Source organism: Saccopteryx leptura, chromosome 6 (genome assembly GCF_036850995.1).
Source record: "Saccopteryx leptura isolate mSacLep1 chromosome 6, mSacLep1_pri_phased_curated, whole genome shotgun sequence".
NCBI classification, from domain to species: domain Eukaryota; kingdom Metazoa; phylum Chordata; class Mammalia; order Chiroptera; family Emballonuridae; genus Saccopteryx; species Saccopteryx leptura.
In genome coordinates this window covers 192120552-192141231 of record NC_089508.1, presented here as the reverse complement: position 1 = coordinate 192141231, position 20680 = coordinate 192120552, and the positions used below count along the sequence as shown (strand labels likewise).

Genomic DNA, 20680 nt, shown 5'->3' with positions numbered 1-20680 from the left:
AAGAGTGAGCAGTAAAAGAAATGTAAGAAAAAAAGAGTATTTAGGAGGTATGTGAGGTAGTTAATAAAAAAAGTATTGTGTTATTTTTTGGCTTCTGTGCTATTTGTGGTGTCTATCAGCAGGTCTGGCTTCATGGTGAGTGACCCGTTTCACAGGGTCAGAGGGCCCCACATTCAAGGCTTCATGCTCTGTAGTCACCGTCTTTAAATTCTAAGTAATTTTATCCTCGAGTTTGTGCTTTAATATGTGCAGTCCAATGAGACAATAGAGTATGCCACAGAGGTGAGGTTCTGCTATCGCCTCTTCCTTGGCTCTTCAGGATGGGTGCTCAGCCGTCCGCTGTCCTGCGCCCCTGGCAGTCTGGCCTCCTCCTGTCTGCTGCTGCCCAGTGACCACAACCACTTCCCACTGGGTCTGGGTGCAGGTGTGGAGTGGGTCTGGTTGAACTTGGGTGCCCTGTGGCCTCTCTGTGCAGGGCACAGCAGTGGCCAGCCTAACGCCTGGCAGTCAACTCAGGGACAAGCTTCTTACCCATCCCTGATCCAGGGATGTCCTGGCACCAAGGTTGTAATACCTTTGAGGGTAGCCTCTGCCAGGTGTTGAGGTGGTAGCATTGGAAGAGGAGATGCTTGGCTGGACCTCCATGCCCCAGCAAGGCCAGCCGGGGGGGACCCTAACCCTAACCAGCAGCCATCTGGCCCACGTGCATACCCCATTCAAGTCCCAAGTGGGTCCTGGCTCACTGGAGCATTAGCACTGGCCTATCTGGTACTTCCATGCCCAAAGGTATGCTCTCTTGGCCTGCACTGTACCTGCGGGACCTCTCTTTCTCTTTCCAACCTTCCTGGGTCTGGGCTGTGTTAACCTCTTCTGGCCAACTCCAGGCACCATCCGTGGACTAGACAGGAAATACGAATCTTTCCGCGATTTTGCATCCGTGGTAAATGCTCTCATATTTGCATTCAAAACTGGCATTGCCCGATACAAAGACAAACGGTAAAATCCATGATCATAATTTAAACATTTTCTTTACTTCGAATGACAATAAGTAGCAAACAGGAAACACCCCCAAGTCGAGAGAGACTGCAAAAGACAGGGAAATGCTTTATATTTTAGTACGGTTAACAGCATTTCCGTCTCCTCCCACCCCCACCACGTACCGCTTTTGAACGTGGGAACCGCATATCTTCATTGTGCACTGAGCCCCACAAATTATGCAGAGGATTCTGTCGGCTTCATTCCGTTGGTAATTTCTTGTGCTTTATTCTTTCACCCTACAGAATTGCTCCCTTTTCTACCTAATTTTGCACTCTTTCTCAAAGGGAGTTCCCAGAAAGAATAAAATCTTCAGATCCCTTCATAAACCGTTTCTTCCCGGACACCCCCATATCGACCTTATCTTGAATGATGCCATCACGGATTAACTTTTATTTTTCTCTTACACTGTTTCATACAGTAAGCCTGTAGAGCTCTTAAGATTACAGGAAGGGGGGGAAAAAATCGCTCACAAGAAGGGAGTGTCATTTCAAAAATTAAAGGAAATCGCTGGCAGTCGAGGAGAAGCCGGAAACCCAGCAGGGAGGAGGTGGGCGAGTCGGGGTCCTAGGGAAGGAGTCCCGGAGCCGAAGCACCCCGCCCAGCGTGCGTTCGGGAGCGTCCCCTTTAAGGGCCGGGCACGGGGCGGGGCCTGTCGGCGGCCAGCTTTCCCAGGCTGCCCCGCGCGCGCGCGCCGGCAGTTTGGCCACGTCCCTGGCCACGTCGCGCCTGCTCTCGCCATCTTCGTCGCTTCCTCTCTGGGGCCGTCTGAGCCGCCGCTGAGCCGCCGAGCCCCGGGGCCGCCGCCGCCGCCGCCATGAACATCTTCCGGCTCACCGGGGACTTATCCCACCTGGCGGCCATCGTCATCCTGCTGCTGAAGATCTGGAAGACGCGCTCCTGCGCCGGTGAGCGGCGGGCGAGGCCCCGGACAGACTCGGGCGCGGGGCCGGGTCGTTCGGAGAGGACCCACCGACCTCGGCCTCCCCGCGGCCTCGCGGGCCGGCGCGGGCCGGACACGCCCCCTCGGCCAGCCTGGCGGGCGGCGGGAACCCGGAGGGCCTTCGACCCCCCGGGGTGGGCGCCCGGGCCGGGGTGAGCGGTCGCGGCCCTGGGCCTCGCGCCGCACTAGGTCCGCTCCCGAACTTGAGCCGTCGGGGCGGAGGAGGCGCCGACCCGGTTCTGCCTGAAAGTTCGGATAGCGAGGCGAAGGGGGAAGAGTCAGGCAGGCACCCCCACCCCTACCCCACCCCCCCGTCCCTGGCTTTAACGGGTGCCGCTCCGCTCGCGGGCCCGAGCGGGACCCCGAGATGCCGGGACCCTGCGAATCAATGGGACGGGTGGAAGGAGGGCGGGAGGGACCGCGGCCGGCTCGGCCTGACGTGGCAGCGGGGCCAGCGCGGTCGGTAGGTATAGGTGGCGCGGGCGTGGGGAGAGGTCACCTGGCCCCGCGCCCTGCCCCTTGGAGACAGGCCTTTAAGGTTAGTTACAGGGTGTCGGGTCAGCCCTGTCCTTCGAGAGAGGTCTGCGGGCTTTATACCCCACCTCCCGGGTCCAGGCTCGCGCCCGCCGCGGGAGTCAGTGTGGGGAGGTCCCTAACGACTGTCTTGGGGACAAGGAAGGCTGCTTTGAGAAACTCCCGAGTGCCTCCGGCTAGGCTAATAACGGGTTTTGTTAAACCTGCGGGAGCCTCCTGTGGCCTCGGGCAGGTCTCGCTCCACGTCACCAGTGAGCTGGCGTCTCCCTGCTCGGGGGTACACATTTCATGCCTGCAGTGGCATGAAGCAGGGAGACGAACCTGATCGCGGTGGAGTTGTACCTTCTATTAAAAACCCGAAAAACTTCAGGATGGCGGCGTTTTAAGTGATTTCCTTATTTTTGGTGCCATGGTCTCCGTGAGATAACTTTTGACCAAGTCAGGAATTTAATTTCTGCAGAGACAGTAAAAGACGGAGTCCTACAGGAGTTGGGTGGCAGCGATTCGACCTACCTGATTGATTTCTAAAATTTTCCACCTCTAAAGTCACGCAGCATCTTTGATTGCTGTCTTCAGGCCTCACCTCTCTCCCCGCAGCATAGCTGAGATCCAGGAAGTATGCAAAAAAAAACAAAAAAGACCTTTGAGCGATCAAAATGGATGTTACAAAGTCCATGGACCGAAACCACTGTGTCAGGCAGGCTTGGAGATGATCTCTCAGTTTACACGTAGTTCCGAGGGGTTCAGTTCTGTGATTTCCAACGACAGCAAAGTAATCCCAGTGGTTGTGATAGCTGACATGGAAGCACTTGCATGTAGTGAGCTAAGTGCCTTAAAATAACCTTATGGGGTGGGTGCTGTTGTTCCCATTCTGTGGAGGAGGGAACTGAGTCTAAGGGAGGTGAGAGGATTAGTGGTAGAGCCAGGATTGGAACAGAGGTGGTCTGTAACTCAGTCTTTGGATGGGTCTCTTTTTTCCACATGTTTCTCAGAATACCTTGCTTCTGTGAAGTCATGGAGTTGAAGCACAATATCTCCTCAACATATACCTATTGGGGAGAGGTTAGTGCAACTTCAGATAGAAAAGTATTAAGGGAACCTTGTGTAATAAGGAAAAAGTGAGAGTTTGCTATTTAGTTTGTTTTTTTAATATTCACTCTTTTCATTTGGGAGATTTAGGGGCATTTGGGAAAATAAAAAGTACTTCAGCCAAAATGATTAGAAAGATAAATAGGTGAGTGAAGTTTGTGTTTGTCAGGTATTCCTGCAGTTAGCCTGTGTTTATAGAGCATTACTGAACTATTCTTCTCCGACTTAGGATCATTTTAGTTCTTATGCTTGAGATTTCTTGGCCTTTTAAAAATTAAAATCACCAAGATTATATATTCAGAATTAAATGCTAAATTTGACTAGCTGCTTTGTTTTCCCATCCTAAATTATAAAAGTTGTTTAGAGACCTTTGAAAGAGTAAGAATTTGATAGGAGTTTCTCAAATAACTGGAATAGGAGACATGTACATCCGGGTTGTGTTTCTCACTTTGAAAATACTGGTATTGGCGTTCACTTTAGGATTTTGGCACCTGTTTTGAACATGCCTGCAGCTACAGAACCATAGGCTTTTTTTCTCTTAGGGTAAGGGATGAGGCTGGCTAGTGAGGAAGCTGGAAATTGTTTTCCTGACAGTTTAATTTGAGAATGGCTGACTTAAAGGACCTATTTTAAAGTGGAGGCGGAGGAGTTGATCTTGGTTTAGCTCTGTTTGAATTGGCATTGTTCTGTGTCTGCCACTGTCATTACAGAGGGGTGCCCAAATGAAATGTGAGTTTTTCATATTCCTGAACAGTCATTGCAACTGGATTCACAGTGTGCTCAGGTTATCACTTTATTCTTGTCCTAACCACTGACCTGCATATCCTGGAGAGAACATGTTTGAGTTTGTAGATGAACTTCTAGCTATATTTTTCTGTAGGCTGATAGTTATTAATCGTGCTGTATCTGTTATGCTTAAATTACTGATGGAATCCTTTTGAGATCCATGTGTTCCAGCCATCCTCCCCTAGACTTGCCCCCAACTGCTTTGACTGTTATGTAGGTTGTAGACTTTTTGTCCTACCAAACATGCCAGGAATGTACTGTGTCCTTGCCTTTCTCATTATTGGACAGTTTATATTTTTAGGTTTTTGGGGTTTTTTTGTTTGTTTGTTTTGTATTTTTCTGAAGTTGGAAACGGGGAGGCAGTCAGACAGACTCCCGCATGTGCCTGACCAGGATCCACCCGGCATGCCCACCAGGGGGCGATGCTCTGTCCATCTGGGGCGTTGCTCCGTTGCATCCAGAACCATTTTAGCACCTGAGGCAGAGGCCATGGAGCCATCCTCAGTGCCCGGGCCAACTTTTTGCTCCAATGGAGCCTTGGCTGTGGGAGGGGAAGAGAAAGACAGAGAGAAAGGAGAGGGGGAGAGGTAGAGAAGCAGAGGGGCGGTTCTCCTGTGTGCCCTGGCCGGGAATTGAACCTGGGACTCCTGCATGCCAGGCCGATACTCTACCACTGAGTCAACCGGCCAGGGCCTTGGACAGTTTATATTTTTGAAGTAAATAGAAAGTACCTCATCTTTTATTATTGAGTGCTTCAAGAAGCTTTTGAGTCACATTTCCAGCTTCCCTCTTTGTAGCAGCTATCACCTCTGGTTTTTTGAGTGCCAGTCTCTTGAGTATTCATTGCTTTGAAACATTTATTGACCACCCGCTATGTGGCACTGGGGACACAATTCAGAGCAGCAGCTTGTTGCTATCAAAGTTTCTGCTCTCAAGAAAGCTGCAATCTAGTTGAAATAATAAACCATATATAAAAATGTAGGGTAAATTAAACCACGTAGGCAGTCAATCCTGTGAATGAAGTGGTGGGAAGGATCCCAGGGACGGCTCCCTGACTTTCCGACTAGCGATGTGTAGGCCTCTGTGAAGAAAGGTATAAGACTTTGCTGATGGACACAGAAGATGACCTGAATGTACATTTAGACTCGGGATAGGATCAGGCAGGCTGGTGAGGAAACAAGATGATGCGTCTCCCCAAATTAACTTCTTCAGAATGTCATCAAAGTTAGACGGTTAACTGAGAGAAATGATCTGCAAGAGATCTAAGTGACAAAGGTTAATACTAGTAATAAGATACCCCTACAAATTAAAAAAGAAACACCTGCTACATAAATGGACAGAGTTTGCAGAAGAATAACAGAAGGCCAGTTAAGTGTGAAAGAATGCCAAGTGTCACTAGTAGTTAGGAACTAGGATATTAAAACAGCAGCACATACTGTCATTTGCCCACTGGGTAGGGAAAAGTAAGGTTTACAACATCTAATGTAGGCAGAGTGTGCTCTAAAGGGTATTCTCATCTGGTGTTAATGAACATGTAAATTGGCACAGCCTTTCTAGCAGAGGTTTGACAGTGTATCAGACTTAAAGTTGCACACGTTTTATCCCAGCACTTCTAGGGAATCTAAAGGACAGAAATTGTACCTAATAAGGACGAAACACTGTTTATCTGTATAAAGATGTTCATGCAGTGTTGTTAAGAATGAAAACTAAGAGCAACCCAAATGTCCATTCATAGAGTGGTCGCACAGATGTTGGTATATTCACAGTGTGGAACACCATGCAGCAATTAAAAAGGATGAACTAGAGCCCTGGCCGGTTGGCTCAGCGGTAGAGCGTCGGCCTAGCGTGCGGAGGACCCGGGTTCGATTCCCGGCCAGGGCACACAGGAGAAGCGCCCATTTGCTTCTCCACCCCTCCGCCACGCTTTCTTCTCTGTCTCTCTCTTCCCCTCCCACAGCCAAGGCTCCATTGGAGCAAAGATGGCCCAGGCGCTGGGGATGGCTCTGTGGCCTCTGCCTCAGGCGCTAGAGTGGCTCTGGTCGCAACATGGCGATGCCCAGGATGGGCAGAGCATCGCCCCCTGGTGGGCAGAGCATCACCCCTGGTGGGCGTGCCGGGTGGATCCCGGTCGGGCGCATGCGGGAGTCTGTCTGACTGTCTCTCCCTGTTTCCAGCTTCAGGAAAAAAAAAAAAAAAGGATGAACTAGAAAAGGCATAAAAAAGGCCTGGAAATTTGAACTTTAAGTAGAGGTGAGGGGGGTGTTAAAAAGGTCCATTTGCCTTTTAGTCCATATATTTTAGCCCTTTTGGAATTTTTGATAAAATAGCATGGATTTCTTTGAAAACAAGAAAAATGGCAAAACATACATAGTAAGAGCTGTCATTTGTCCAGCATTCACAATGTGGCAGGGATAGTATAAGGTACTTTTTCTATTTCCAACAGTCCCACAAAGTTGGCATAATTTGTCCCCATATCAAGGGCTGAGCTTGAACCCAGACCCTCTGGCTCCAAAGCCTCTTTCCCTAAGTCACAAGAACCTTGTAAGGCAGGGGTCCCCAAACTTTTTATACAGGGGACCAGTTCACTGTCCCTCAGACCGTTGAAGGGCTGGACTATAAAAAAACTAGGAACAAATCCCTATGCACACTGCACATATCTTATTTTAAAGTAAAAAACAAAACGGGAACAAATACGATATTTAAAATAAAGAACAAGTAAATTTAAATTAACAAACTGACCAGTATTTCAACAGGAACTATGGGCCTGCTTTTGGCTAATGAGATGGTCAATGTCCGGTTCCATATTTGTCACTGCTAGCTGTAACAAGTGATACGACGCATGAGGCCCCCATCACCGGAAGTAGTACTGTATGTGAGCAATGCCGAGCCTTGGGGTGCCGCCACATACAGTACTCCAGGAGCACGGAATGCATCCTCACTGACCACCAATGAAAGAGGTGCCCCTTCCAGAAGTGCGGCGGGGGCCAGATAAATGGCCTCAGGGGGCCGCAGTTTGGGGACCCCTGTTGTAATGAGTCAGTTCCTGACCTTTGGGCTGCTGGTTCCAGGGAGAGTTGATGGCCTTTAAGAGAGTATCCAGATCTTGTGAGATGGGTCAGAGCACAGTACCCAAGACCCTTGTTAAATTCTGCTGTCCAACTTATCCCGGTGGTCTGACCCCAGTGCTGGGTTGCCTCCCAGCTGTTAGCAGGGCAAAAATAATTTGTGGAAAGCTTTTCTGTTTGTTGAACAGCTCTTTTCTGTAAATCAATGAGAATATAAGAAATGCAACTTTAACCTGCAGCATAATTTTAAGGTAACATACACTGGAACATATGTTTTGGGTGTTGTTTTTTTAAATTATTATTTAGTGAGAGTATGGGGAGACAGAGACAGATACCTGCATGCACCAGGACCAACCCGGCAAGCCCACTAGGGGGCGATGCTCCATTGAACTGTAGCCATTTTTAGCGCAGGAGGAGGAGGCCATGGAGCCATCCTCAGCGCCCAGGGCCAACTTACTTCAATCGAGCCATGGCTGCAGGAGGAGAGGAGAAGAAAGAGAGAGAAGTGAAAAGGTGAGGGGTGAAGAAGCAGATGGGTACCTCTCCTGTGTGCCCTGACTGGGAATTGAACCTGGGACATCCATACCCTGGGCTGATGCTCTTCCACTGAGCCAAACGGTCAGGGCCTGTTGTGGGTTTTTATTGAGCTTAACTTGCCCCTGTGGGAAAAGACAAAAATGTGTTTTTTAATTTTTTTTTTTTTAATTTTTTTTTTTTTATTTATTCATTTTTAGAGAGGAGAGAGAGACAGAGAGGGAGAGAGAGGAGAGAGAGAGACAGAAAGAGAGAAGGAGGGAGGAGCTGGAAGCATCAACTCCCATATGTGCCTTGACCAGGCAAGCCCAGGGTTTCGAACCGGCGACCTCAGCATTTCCAGGTCGACGCTTTATCCACTGTGCCACCACAGGTCAAAAATGTGTTTTTGATGATTGATTTCTATTTTATATTTTACAAGTTATACTCTTTAATATGGATTTTTGGTGCATTTGGTATTGGAATGGTCAGTATAGAAACAATTGGAGTGAGTGTTGAGAGCTGATAGCGTTCACATGCTTTGGTCTCAGAATAAGGAGAAACAACATTGGAGCCGCTGTGGCTTATTAGCAGGTATTCCCCCTGCAAGGAGATTCCTGTCCCTACCCCTCTGTCTTCTGCTGGGATCCCTGCCTTCCTATGAGGACAGAACAGTTTTTCTGTGTCAAAGCTGCTACTTGCTAATCAGGATCCCAAGCCAGGAAGAATAAGTAGGACTGGGTAAGTGTCCTCAGATTCTGGCATAGTTGTTCCTGGGTGTTCTGTACCATGAGACGAGATCCAGGCCACATGCTGCCTGTCCCTCTCCTCTGCCCCATGCTCTGCTCAGGGGCTGTCCCACCCTCTGACTGGCAGTAAATTAGGGCAGAGCCCAGAGAGCACATGGTCTGTTTGCAGTCACAGAAACACAGTATGACTTAGAAACTCTTTGGAAGTATTATCCCAAAATACTGCAAAATGAGAATTTACCCCATGACATGAAAATAAAATGAATTCCATTTTCTTTTGTCCATTTGTTCATTCAGCAAATACTTCCTTAGCCCTGCTGTGTGTCAGACCCAGTACTTAGCACATAAAATACCAAATGGAATAAGACATGTCCCTGCCTTGGAAATCTCTGTGTTTATTGGGGACTAGCGGGAGAGGGGAGACAGGCAACCAGGTAATCACCAGGTATTTTATAAGTACTGTAATAGGAGTAGGGAGCAGCTGGCATGAAGTGGTTTCTATTATATAATAAACAGCATTGCGAGAGGGTCTAAAGATGACTTCCCAGAGGAGGTGATATGTGAGTTGGTTCCCAAAGGGGAGCAGTAAAAGCAACATGATAGTCCCTGATTCATATAGGAATGCTGACAATGAGAATACAATTTCAAATCTAATGGAATTTCAAAGTTCCATTAGAATAAACCCTTTGCAACAAAATTTGCCTGTAACCTATAATTTTTTAAATTTAAAATACTGGAAAGAACCATTGTCTGACCAGGTAGTGGCACAGTGATAGAGCGTCAGCTTGGGACGCTGAGGGCCCAGGTTCAAAACGCCAAGGTCACTGGCTAGAGTGTGGGATCATGGACATGACCCCAAGGTTGCTGGTTTGAGCCCAAGGTCACGGGCTTGAGCAAGGGGTCACTGACTCAGCTGTAACCCCCCCCCCCCATTAAGGCACATGTGAGAAAGCAATCAATGAACAAATACAAATTGATGCTTCTCCGTTCCTGTCTGTATCCATTTGTCTTTCTCACACACACACACACACACACACACACACACACACTAGATACATAGATATATATTAAAGAATAATCCAGGAAATTCACTGAAAACGTTTCTCGAGGCTCCCACAAACATTAAAGGTGAACCACAGTCCTCCTGTTTTCCCCTCCCATCCTGTCTTCTCTCTCGTGTTCTCTGTGACAATGTCAGACTCGTTGCTTCTCCTTTGGAACATTGTTCTTGAAAGGAAAATAAAGTTTCTGGGTGAAAAAACTAAAAAGAGCAGATTTACTGTCTGTATCTCCAGCCTGAGCCCTTGAGATTGGTTACTGTTGATGGATCCAGGTTCAAGTTCTACTTAGGTGTTTTTGTGAGTAGGCTAGAAGGCATTTAGTTCCAACAAGCTGCAAATTTGTTCTGTAAAATATTTTTAAAATGTGGTTTTTTAATTCTGTAGGTATATTGCCAATAATATGGGTGCAGCGGCACATCTGCTAAATACCTGCTTAAATCAGTCTCATGGTGTGAGGTTTGCAGAGTAGGTGCGGGGGTGTGCGTTCTGCCATCTAGAAGGCTGTTTCCTTAATGAATTCACTCAGTCTGCAACATTTGAAACCCTATGCATGTCCTTTGTCACAAATATTTGGCCAAATATAGATACCAGAAAAGCCTGGTGCACGCTGTGTGACCTTCTAGACTTCCCCAGCTGATTCCAGACATGCCACATCAGTGCTCTGGAGGTGGTTGGTGATTGGAGGTGTGAATAGTTTCAAGGTGTTTAAAAAGAAAAAAAGACCTGCTTTTGAAGACTGGCTATGTGAGAATGCGGTTGGCTGTGTGGTGAATCTAAGAGATGGAATTTTAAAAAATCTTAACATGGCCAAGTAAATGCTGCCCTCACAAAAGAAGTCACTTTGGTGGCCATAGCAGGGGGCTGATGCTCAGACTCCCCTGAAGCCGTGTTTCTCATCTTCTCAACCAGAGTCTAGCTCCATCCTCAAAAGATTTGTTGCCATGAGATGTTTCCTAATGGAAAGAAAGGTGCTGAAAGTGACAGACAAGTTACAACACTAAATAATAGCAGAATTTAGAACAATTTTTTTTGTTTCTTGATGTTAGAGAGAAGGGAAGGGAGAGAGAGCTAGAGAAACCTCAATTTGTTGTTCCACTTATGCATTCATTAGTTCATTATTTGATTTGTTTTTTTAATTGGTTGCTTTTGGGGTAGAGGAGAAAGGGGAGAAGCATTCATTTGTTGTTCCACTTAGTTGTGCATTCACTGGTTGCTTTCCATATATGTCCTGACCAGGGTTTGAACCCAGAGCTTTGCTGTTTCTGAGTGATGCTCTAACCAACTCAGCTAAGTGGCCAGAGCCCATTGTTGGTTTGTTTGATTCTTTTATGTGTCGTAACTGGGGATCGAACCCGCAACCTTGGCATTTTGGGATGACAGTCGAACCAACTGAGCTACCCAACCAGGGCAATAGCAGAATTTTTGAAATAAATGTATTCCTGCCTCAAGTCACATATTTGAGAAATGGTCATTTGAACCCTAGACATCCTGGTATATTGTCTCTGTCATAATTAAGTCACTTTCCTGTAGTCACCCCATCCTAGTAAGACAAGTTGTTAGAACCTCCCCAGAGGAGCATGTCCAAGAATGTTAAGGGAAAGAAAAACTGAAAACATCCCAGACATCAGCCTCTGACCACAGCTTCCCACTTTTCAGATCTGCACTTCCTGGACGGTGTTATCTACAGGAATCAAAGCTCTTCCAGACTGTTCTAATTACTTTCTTTTGTTTTTGTAGGTATTTCTGGAAAAAGCCAGCTTCTCTTTGCACTGGTCTTCACAACACGTTACCTGGATCTTTTTACTTCATTCATTTCATTATATAACACATCTATGAAGGTAGGTATGGTAGCCAATGGGATGGATTTCATCCGTAATTCACAGACCTATGGAAACGTATCACTGAGCATATTTTTTTCATTTCAGAGCAGTATCTAATTAAATGCTTGGCACTTAGAAATTTTTTAATCTTAAGTTCCTTGAGTATGCCTGACCAGGCGGTGGCGCAGTGGATAGAGCGTCGGACTGGGATGCAGAGGACCCAGGTTCGAGACCCCGAGGTCGCCAGCTTGAGCGTGGGCTCATCTGGTTTGAGCAAAAGTCTACCAGCTTGAACCCAAGGTCGCTGGGTCCAACAAGGGGTTACTCGGTCTGCTGAAGGCCCGAGGGGTTACTCGATCTGCTGAAGGCCCGTGGTCAAGGCACATATGAGAAAGCAATCAATGAACAACTAAGGTGTTGCAAGCGCAATGAAAAACTAATGATTGATGCTTCTCATCTCTCTCCGTTCCTGTCTGCCTGTCCCTGTCTATCCCTCGCTCTGACTCACTGTCTCTGTAATAAATAAATAAATAAATAAATAAAAAGTTCCTTGAGTATGATACACTTCTAACGCTCTTGATAACCGTATAAGAAAGAGGGGTTAACTATTATGTTTCCAAGCAGTGGAAAATTACAGACTTCCCTGGAAACCCAGCAAGTCAGTTCAGAACGAGACTGAAAGCCAGGGCTCCTCACTGCAATGCCTAGTTTTGCTGCTCAGGGGCTGTGTTAGGCATCAACTCCCCCCCCAAGTTCATGTTTCTTAAACTTCTGCTGTGTATGCCATCTTTATTACTTTTGCCAGCTTAAATAACATCTGTACTGTAACTTACTAAATACGTTTTTTAATTTATCCTCAGCATTAGTCTCTGTGGTTCCTTTGGTGTCCATGTATTTTTCTAAGCCACACTAGAACAAATGTATAACCGTTACACTACAAAATGTTTGCATACACCTAACATCTTGTTAGCACCAGTGGTACACACTTCGCACTTGGAGAAGCCTCAGTTCTGTCACACAATGTTAAACTCATACTAACTGAACACACATGGGGTCAGGCCCCCCCGGCACTGAGGACAGGGTGGAAAACAAACAGAATTCATGGTCTGGTGGGGGAGAGCAGTGCAGTTACCCCAGTGCTGAGTGAGTGGCTGTGGTTCGTAGTAGGTGCCATGAAGGAAAAGTAGGGTGCTCTCAGGATGTATAAATGAGTCTCATTTCTTTCATTCATTCATTCTTCAGATGCTTAGTGAGCACCTGTGTGCTGGGTGCTGTTGGTGGGTACTTGGTTATGGGCACACCCAAGGAAGTACTGTTTAAGCTGAAGCCTGTTGGCATGGTATTTCAAACAACTCCCAACACTGTGTCCAAAAGCATTTTCATAAGCACAGGTTGAAGTAGACAGAGCACTGTTTGAGTCTGTCATCTTTGCTGAAAAGCAAATTTGAGCTGTCTAGAGTCATTTTGTTCTTTGTTACTAAGTGATGGGAGCCTAGTAATCAGGAAATTGGTTTACTTGAAATCGCTGCGTCCCTGCTTGTCCAGGCAAGTTAAAACTGCAGGTATTAGAAGTGTGTGAGCAAGAACCCTCCATCCCCCTCGGGATAACTAGCTTTCAGAGGAGTCTTTCTGCTTGGGTCTAGTTTCCAAGCACTTCCTGAGAATCAGAGGAGTGCAGCTCAAGTTTTCTGTCCTAGCTTATCACTGTAAATGCCGAGCACTGATGAGGGGAGGATGGTGGTTGCTTTTCCCTGTGGCTGCTAAGCCTTTATGGACAAAACCTGGGCCAGTCAAAGACGAGGTGCTGGGGAGGGAACCCCAGCTGGCTGTCGTGTCCCTTGGCGGGTGAGCACTCTGTGTGTATTAATTTTGTTTATATATTTAGGTTATATGTTGTTTTATTTTATGCATATAATAGATACATATATTTATCTGTGGATAGAAATCTAAAAATATATTAATTTTCCTTGATTTTTTTTTTTGGTAGTTCTTTGGTGTGTGGATGGGTATGACCAACAATTTGGGTACCTTATTGACTATTTATTTGCAAATATAACGTTATGTGGTGCCAGGTGTATCTTTGTTTTGTTTTGAAGAGTATGAGGGCTAGATGATTGATTTCAGTGTCCTGTTAAGTCATTTGCCCAAATGCTGCCCCTAATTAAGTTTTACAAGGTGGTTTTCCTAAGAAGTAGTACCAGGCAGTGCCGCTGCTGTCCTCCTTGTCGTTATTCATAAACATCCTGCTCTTTGGTGCCTGGGCCTAAAATTCTGCAGGCTGAAAATGGTATAATTTCTGAATGTCAAACTTTTCTTTTTGATCAGATGAATTTATGGTGTTTGACCTTTTGAATGTGCAAGAACATGTGGTTGTAAGCTCTTGAACAGCTATACTGCTATACTGCAGCTGAAATTGCTCCCTGTTGTAGGCAGCAATGTTTTACAAATTATCACTTACTTTTAGTTTTCTTTTGTTACATTACGAGACAAAATTTCATAGCAGCAATGTGAATGTTCAGTGTTAAGGTAACACAATTTAATTAAAAACCATCATTGTAAAATTTAACATGAATTACATTTTTTTATTTTTATTGATTATGAGAGAGAAAGTGAAACATTGATTTGCTGCTTTACCTATCCATGCCGTGATTGGTTGATTCTTTTTTTGTATTTTTATTAAGTTGGAAACAGGGAGGCAGTCAGACAGACTCCTGCATGAGCCTGACCAGGATCCACCCGGCATGCCCACCAGGGGGTGATGCTCTGCCCATCTGGGGCATCACTCTGTTGCAACCAGAGCCATTCTAGCGCCTGAGGCAGAGACCACAGAGCCATCCTCAGCGCCTGGGCCAACTTTGCTCCAATGGAGCCTCGGCTGCGGGAGGGGAAGAGAGAGACAGAGAGGAAGGAGAGGGGGAGGGGTAGAGAAGCGGATGGGCGCTTCTCCTGTGTGCCCTGGCTGGGAATTGAACCCGGGACTCCTGCACGTCAGGCCGACGCTCTACCACTGAGCCAACTGGCCAGGGCTGGTTGATTCTTGTATGTGCTCTCACCAGGGATCGAACTCACAGCCTTGCCATGCTGGAATGAATAGGGGGAACAACAAATCGATGTTCGTTCTCTCTCTTCCTCTATAAAGTCAATAAAGTATTTTTAAAAAATACATTCTTTGGCAGTTCTTATAAAGTTAAACTTACACTTTAGATACAATCCAGCAATCCCACTCCTAGATATTTACATAAGAGATGAAAAATCACACAAAAGCCTGTACCCAAATTATAGCAACTTTTATCCCCCAACCTGGAAACAACCCACCTGTCCTTAACTGGTGAGTAGATGAAGAAACTGTGGTAACCTTTACAGTGGACTGCTGCCACTGCTCAACAGTAAAAGGGAGTCACTTGTTTATTAATACACCAACAACGTATTAATTGGACCTCAAGTGCACAGTGTTAATTGAAAGAAGTTGGTCTTACAGTGGACACATCGTATGATTCCATTTATGCAGCATTCTTAAAAAGTCAAAACTACAGAGACCAAGGACAGATCAGAGAATGCCAGAGGTCAAGCCCGGGAAGAAGGCTGGACCACAGAGGGGCAGCATGGGGAATATTTTTGTGGGGTGGTAATCCTGATCTGGTTCTTGATTGTGGTGGTGATAATATGACTCAAAAAAACATGAATGTTGGCCCTGGCCGGTTGGCTCAGAGGTAGAGCGTCAGCCTGGTGTGCGGAAGTCCCGGGTTTGATTCCCGGCCAGGGCACACAGGAGAAGCGCCCATCTGCTTCTCCACCCCTCCCCCTCTCCTTCCTCTCTGTCTCTCTCTCCCCTCCTGCAGCCACGGCTCCACTGGAGCAGAGTTTGCCCGGGCACTGGGGATGGCTCTGTGGCCTCTGCCTCAGGCACTAGAATGGCTCTGATTGCGGCAGAACGATCCCCCAAGATGGGCAGAGCATCGTCCCCTGGTGGGCGTGCCGGGTGGATCCAGGTCGGGCGCATGCGGGAGTCTGACTGCCTCCCCGTTTCCAGCTTCAGAAAAATACAGAAAAAAGAAACAAACAAAAAAACATGAATGTTACTATATTTAAATTTTAAAATTAGGAAAATCTGTATGGATGATGTAGAAAGCCAAGGGAGTTGGAAGCATTGTAAGACATTGTTGACCTGGTGTTTTCTTCTGTTTGTAGCTTATCTACATCGCCTGCTCCTATGCCACCGTGTACCTGATCTACATGAAATTTAAGGCAACTTACGATGGAAACCATGATACCTTCCGAGTGGAGTTTCTGGTGGTCCCTGTGGGCGGCCTGTCCTTTCTAGTCAATCATGATTTCTCTCCTCTCGAGGTTAGTTATGAGGTTATTTACTGGACATACCTGGTTCCCTAGGGAGCTAGACCTGTTTGCAGGTAACATGGGGTTCCTCTGGTTTGGTTTTTGGTTTGGCAACTTCTGGTGTAGCATAGACTATTTGGTATAAATAAACCCTGGACAGGAATTAAGTCCCCAGGTATTTGGCTGTCTGCTGACTAGTTGTTGCCTGACTCTTAGACTATAAACTTGGCTTCTGTGGTATCAGACATGGTGCCCTGCCTGCCTAGTGTCTAATGAACACAGCCTTCTCCACACTCCAACCCAACTTTGTTTCTTCGTGTATGGATGTCAACGTTGAGACTATGCCTGTGACTCCCCTAAGTAGGGCTGCTGCTGTGCTCAACTTTAAGAAAAGTGGTTTTGGGGGTGCCCTGGCATTGTGCAGGGCAGGGCTGCTCCTCGTCACCCTGCGGCTAAGTTCCCACTCTGCTCTTGGTCCTCTGATAGGAGCTGGGGGTGCCTGCTCGTGTGTCCCTCTGTCGTCAGTGTGAATGAAATACCATGTTGGGCAAAGAGTATACTTACAACTCTGATTTCTTACCCCTTTAATTTGACCCCTCCAAAAAAGTCTAAAGAATAAGAAAACTAGACTATTGGGTAGTCTGGGAAGGAGAGCTGTTGGTGAGGGAAGTTAGGGGTGAGGGAGAGAAGGAGCCTGGCTGTCAGTGTAGCCCCCGGGGAGGAATCGGGGCTGACTCGGGGCCCTGGACTCAGACTGGGCCAGGCTTATCCAGGAGAGACATGGTATCTGCACATTCACAGAGACCTGTGCGGGGGAAAACAGAACACTGAGAGGTGAGGTAATGAACATTCAGAGAGGTAGATGTGTCCAGGTGACCCGGTTGGGCATTGGGAGTGTCTGCGCCTCTTACATGCAGCTTAAGTTTCTATGACTCATGAAATAGCTCTGCTCCTCTGGTCTGGGCTCAGATACCACTCCCACTTCTGTGCTGCTCCACAGTACAACGAGAGGATTGCCTGTGGCCCTGGCTGGATTGCTCGGTTGGTTAGAACATCGTCTCTAAGCGCAGAGGTCGCTGATTCCATCCCTGGTCAGGGCACATAGAGGAGCAGATGTTCCTGTCTCTTTCCTGCTCTCTCCCTTCCTCTCTAAAATCAATAAAATCAACATGAAAAGAAAAGTGTTTGCAGGGACCCCAGGGTGGGCTGCGGACGCTGACTGCCGCCTGGTTCCCTCGCAGATTCTGTGGACCTTCTCCATCTACCTGGAGTCGGTGGCCATCCTTCCGCAGCTCTTCATGATCAGCAAGACCGGGGAGGCGGAAACCATCACCACCCACTACCTGTTCTTTCTGGGCCTCTACCGTGCGCTCTATCTCGTCAACTGGATTTGGCGCTTCTACTTTGAGGGCTTCTTTGACCTCATTGCTGTGGTGGCCGGTGTGGTCCAGACCATCCTCTACTGCGACTTCTTCTACTTGTACATCACAAAAGGTACGCGGGCTGCGCCCCCTGCTGCGTCCCTGGAGCTCGGCTCTTTCGGCCGCTCCCTGGGCCGGCACGCTCCAGCCCCGGCACCAGCTTTGTGAAGCTGGCTGGCTGCAGACAGACATTGAAATGACTGTCAGATTCAATCTGGGTCAGGTTTTTAGTCTCTTGTCTTTTGCTGTGGCTGTATGGTTTTTTACAATGGCGTATTTTCATTGTAAAAGTTCAGTAAGAACTATAAATTCTGAAAACGATCACCTGAAATCCTGCCACTCAGATCATTATCAATGTTTCAGTAACTATCATTCCAGATCTCTGTGTGTATACACAGATTCATGATTAAATTACACGTGCTAGTCCATAATCTGCTTTTTTTCCCACTCACAGTTTTTCATGTCAGTAAATAGAAATCCACATGATTTTCAGTAGCCGTAGTATTTCATTATGTGTATGACCATACCCTGCTTACTCACCCCTTGTTCATGGCTAGTCGGGCTGTTACTGCTATTGTGCTGTTATTAAAATTCAGTGCTTAAGTCAGCGTCCTTCTATATGTACATTTTTGCATTTATGTGAATGGAGGACGTGAATTTCACAAAACTGGTGGGAGTTTTTGTCCTTGCTCAGGAAAAAATTCATATTTATGAATGTAGTTTTAGGGGATTCAAGAGCCCTTGAACCCAACTGTAGACCCTAGGCTAAGAACCGTTGCTGTATGTTCTGCCTTTCCTAATGGTGGAGTTGCTGGTACCAGGGGTATGTATCTTCCCTCTTTGTTAGCATCCAAAGTTGGTGGACCTTGTACATAGTGAAGGTTACATTTTAACATATGTTGACTAAGGAAGAAAGCCATGATAAAAAGTTGCTATGAATTTAACAACAATTCAATCAAGTTTATTTTTCTTTTCTTTTTTTTTTTTGTATTTTTCTGAAACTGGAAACGGGGAGGCAGTCAGACTCCCGCATGTGCCCGACCGGGATCCACCCGGCACGCCCACCAGGGGCTGATGCTCTGCCCCTCCAGGGCGTCGCTCTGTTGTGACCAGAGCCACTCTAGCGCCTAGGGCAGAGGCCAAGGAGCCATCCCCAGCGCCCGGGCCATCTTTGCTCCAATGGAGCCTTGGCTGCGGGAGGGGAAGAGAGAGACAGAGAGGAAGGAGAGGGGGAGGGGTGGAGAAGCAGATGGGCGCTTCTCCTGTGTGCCCTGGCCGGGGATCGAACCCAGGACTTCCGCACGCCAGGCCGACGCTCTACCACTGAGCCAACTGGCCAGGGCCAAATTTATTTTTCTTAACTACAATTGCTATGGCATCCAGGTACATGAAAATTCCAATGTACACTTGCATGGCATTTTCATAGTTGAGAGGGCTTTGTTTAGTGACACCAGAATCCAGTGAATGTGGGTCGCCAAAACCTTTATTTCCTTAACCTTACTATGTGGAGTCTGGAGTGTGACAGACCTCAGGGGATGGGAGAAAGAAACCCAGCTTGTCAACGCCAGTGACCCTCTGTGTTCTCTCCCTCTGACATTCTAGTTCTCAAAGGAAAGAAGCTCAGTCTGCCAGCGTAACTGCCAAAGACCACCGCCAGCCTCTGTCCTTCAGGGTGCTCGGACAGAGTTCCTACCACAGCAAAGGCACAAGATGCTCGATGGGAGAGTCGGAAACGATCCTCATTCGTTGCAGATAGTCATCAGTGGCTCTGTGAGACCCAGAGGCAAAGAGCCAGAAGGTTTCTGTTTAATGCATCTTGCCTTATCATTTTTTATTACTATGTACAAAGATTTTTTTACACAAAGAAACTTAATGCTGTATTAATAAATTCAGTGTTTAGCTACAATTGGGATAGTTCCAAAAGTGAAGATTTTTGTGAGAAATAGTGCAAATCTTTTTTTTAATTCTTCGAAATAGTTGATTCTTTGTGTCTGCAATGAAAATGTACTCCTTGACAGTTGGTAGATTAATATATTCTTCCATCTATCAAACTTGCATTCCACTATATTTATTATTATTTTTTTTTTGCCAAAAGATGAGTCATACTTGTTTGAAATCTGAAACACTATGTTCAATTTGGTGTGTCTGTTCAAATTTCTTCCCACCAGATATGGAAATCCTCCCTTGGACCTCACAACACTACATTTAAGGCTGGTAAAGATGACATGCAAGTCTTATAGTTTTCATTACCAAAAATTTTAAGGTTCTGAATGTAGATGGAGTCTCATTTGAGAGTCACCAAAGGTGCCTGCCCTCCTCCCCTGCTAAGAAACGTCAGTTTGAGACTGTCCCAGGGGTAGCAAAAGACTTGGTAGGCAGGGGATCTGGGCTGCTTGCCATCTGAGTGTGGGATGAGAGGGATGTTCATGAGGATTTTGGATCTAGGACTCTGCTTCTCTGAGGAACACAACACAGGTAGTACCTGTCACTTCAGTTTACGATTCCAAAAGATTACTACAACCATGTCCATGCTCAGATTCAAATGGTTTTTCAAATGAATCTTGGGTAGTATAAAATGATTTACATATTTTTAAATTGGCACCACCAGTTACCATTCCTTATATTCTTTTTTGTTTGTTTTTACTGAGCTCTTGCATGATCTATCTTGTGTTACCACCTTAATAAACATTTTATTAAACAGACTAAATGGTCTCTTTTCCATGAATTAGGCTTTTGGAACGTCCTGTGACAGGATGATTTTTTTTTTTTTTTTTTTTGCTTGATTTTCATTTGGCAACCAAAGCTCTATATAGGGTTGCAAACATTTTATTATCCATTTAATAATCTAAAACTGTATTTTGTGGAAAAATTAGAATTTTTCCTCCTGATTTTGCCATTATATTGATTTGCTATATTTTTTGATTTATGCAAAAGCGTATGAATGCACTATAACTGTTAAAGTGTTGAATACCCACAGTGCTTACTACAAGAGCAGTATAATCGGTTTGCCTGCTGCATTAAAATAATTTGTGGAGGAAGGGATGTGGGTGGGTTTTATTTTTGTCCAGTGTCTCTTAATATTTTTCTCAGTTGGCTGTGTGACTGCACAGTTTTACTGCCTTTTTTTTTTTTCTTTTTTAAATTGATTTTTAAAGAGAGAGGAAGGGAGAGAGAAAGAGAAACATCGATTTGTTGTTCCACCTCTCCGTGCCATCATTGGTTGGTTCCTGCACGTGCCCTGCCCGACTGGGATCAAACCCGCAGCCTCGGCGTGTTGGGACGGTGCTCTGACCAGCTGAGCTCCCCAATCAGGGCCTAAGCTCCTGTCT

General features: G+C 46.3%; 1 protein-coding gene and 1 long non-coding RNA gene across 2 annotated transcripts; one reads left to right on the top strand and one right to left on the bottom strand.

Moving 5' to 3' along the window:
- The first annotated feature begins 1476 nt into the window (after window positions 1-1476).
- On the top strand, window positions 1477-20058 carry KDELR2 (KDEL endoplasmic reticulum protein retention receptor 2). Its single transcript, XM_066342326.1, has 5 exons — window positions 1477-1943; window positions 11513-11613; window positions 15784-15942; window positions 17172-17424; window positions 18954-20058. Exons 1-5 carry the CDS (start codon window positions 1853-1855, stop codon window positions 18986-18988), a joined length of 639 nt encoding a protein of 212 aa, XP_066198423.1. The 5' UTR covers window positions 1477-1852; the 3' UTR covers window positions 18989-20058.
- Window positions 1950-3243, bottom strand: LOC136376355 (uncharacterized). The gene is made up of 3 exons (XR_010746173.1): window positions 3096-3243; window positions 2834-2992; window positions 1950-2221 (listed from the first exon to the last, which is right to left on the bottom strand). It is a non-coding gene; the product is annotated as an uncharacterized lncRNA (long non-coding RNA).
- Window positions 20059-20680: the final 622 nt, after the last annotated feature.

What these genes read in the sequence shown, in the direction of transcription:
- KDELR2 (XM_066342326.1), top strand. Translation starts at nt 1,853, where the DNA reads ATGAACATCTTCCGGCTCACCGGGGACTTATCCCACCTGGCGGCCATC. An exon ending in ATGATTTCTCTCCTCTCGAG is followed by an intron (nt 15,943 to 17,171) that starts GTTAGTTATGAG and finishes GTTCCCTCGCAG; the next exon opens with ATTCTGTGGACCTTCTCCAT. An exon ending in CTACTTGTACATCACAAAAG is followed by an intron (nt 17,425 to 18,953) that starts GTACGCGGGCTG and finishes CTGACATTCTAG; the next exon opens with TTCTCAAAGGAAAGAAGCTC.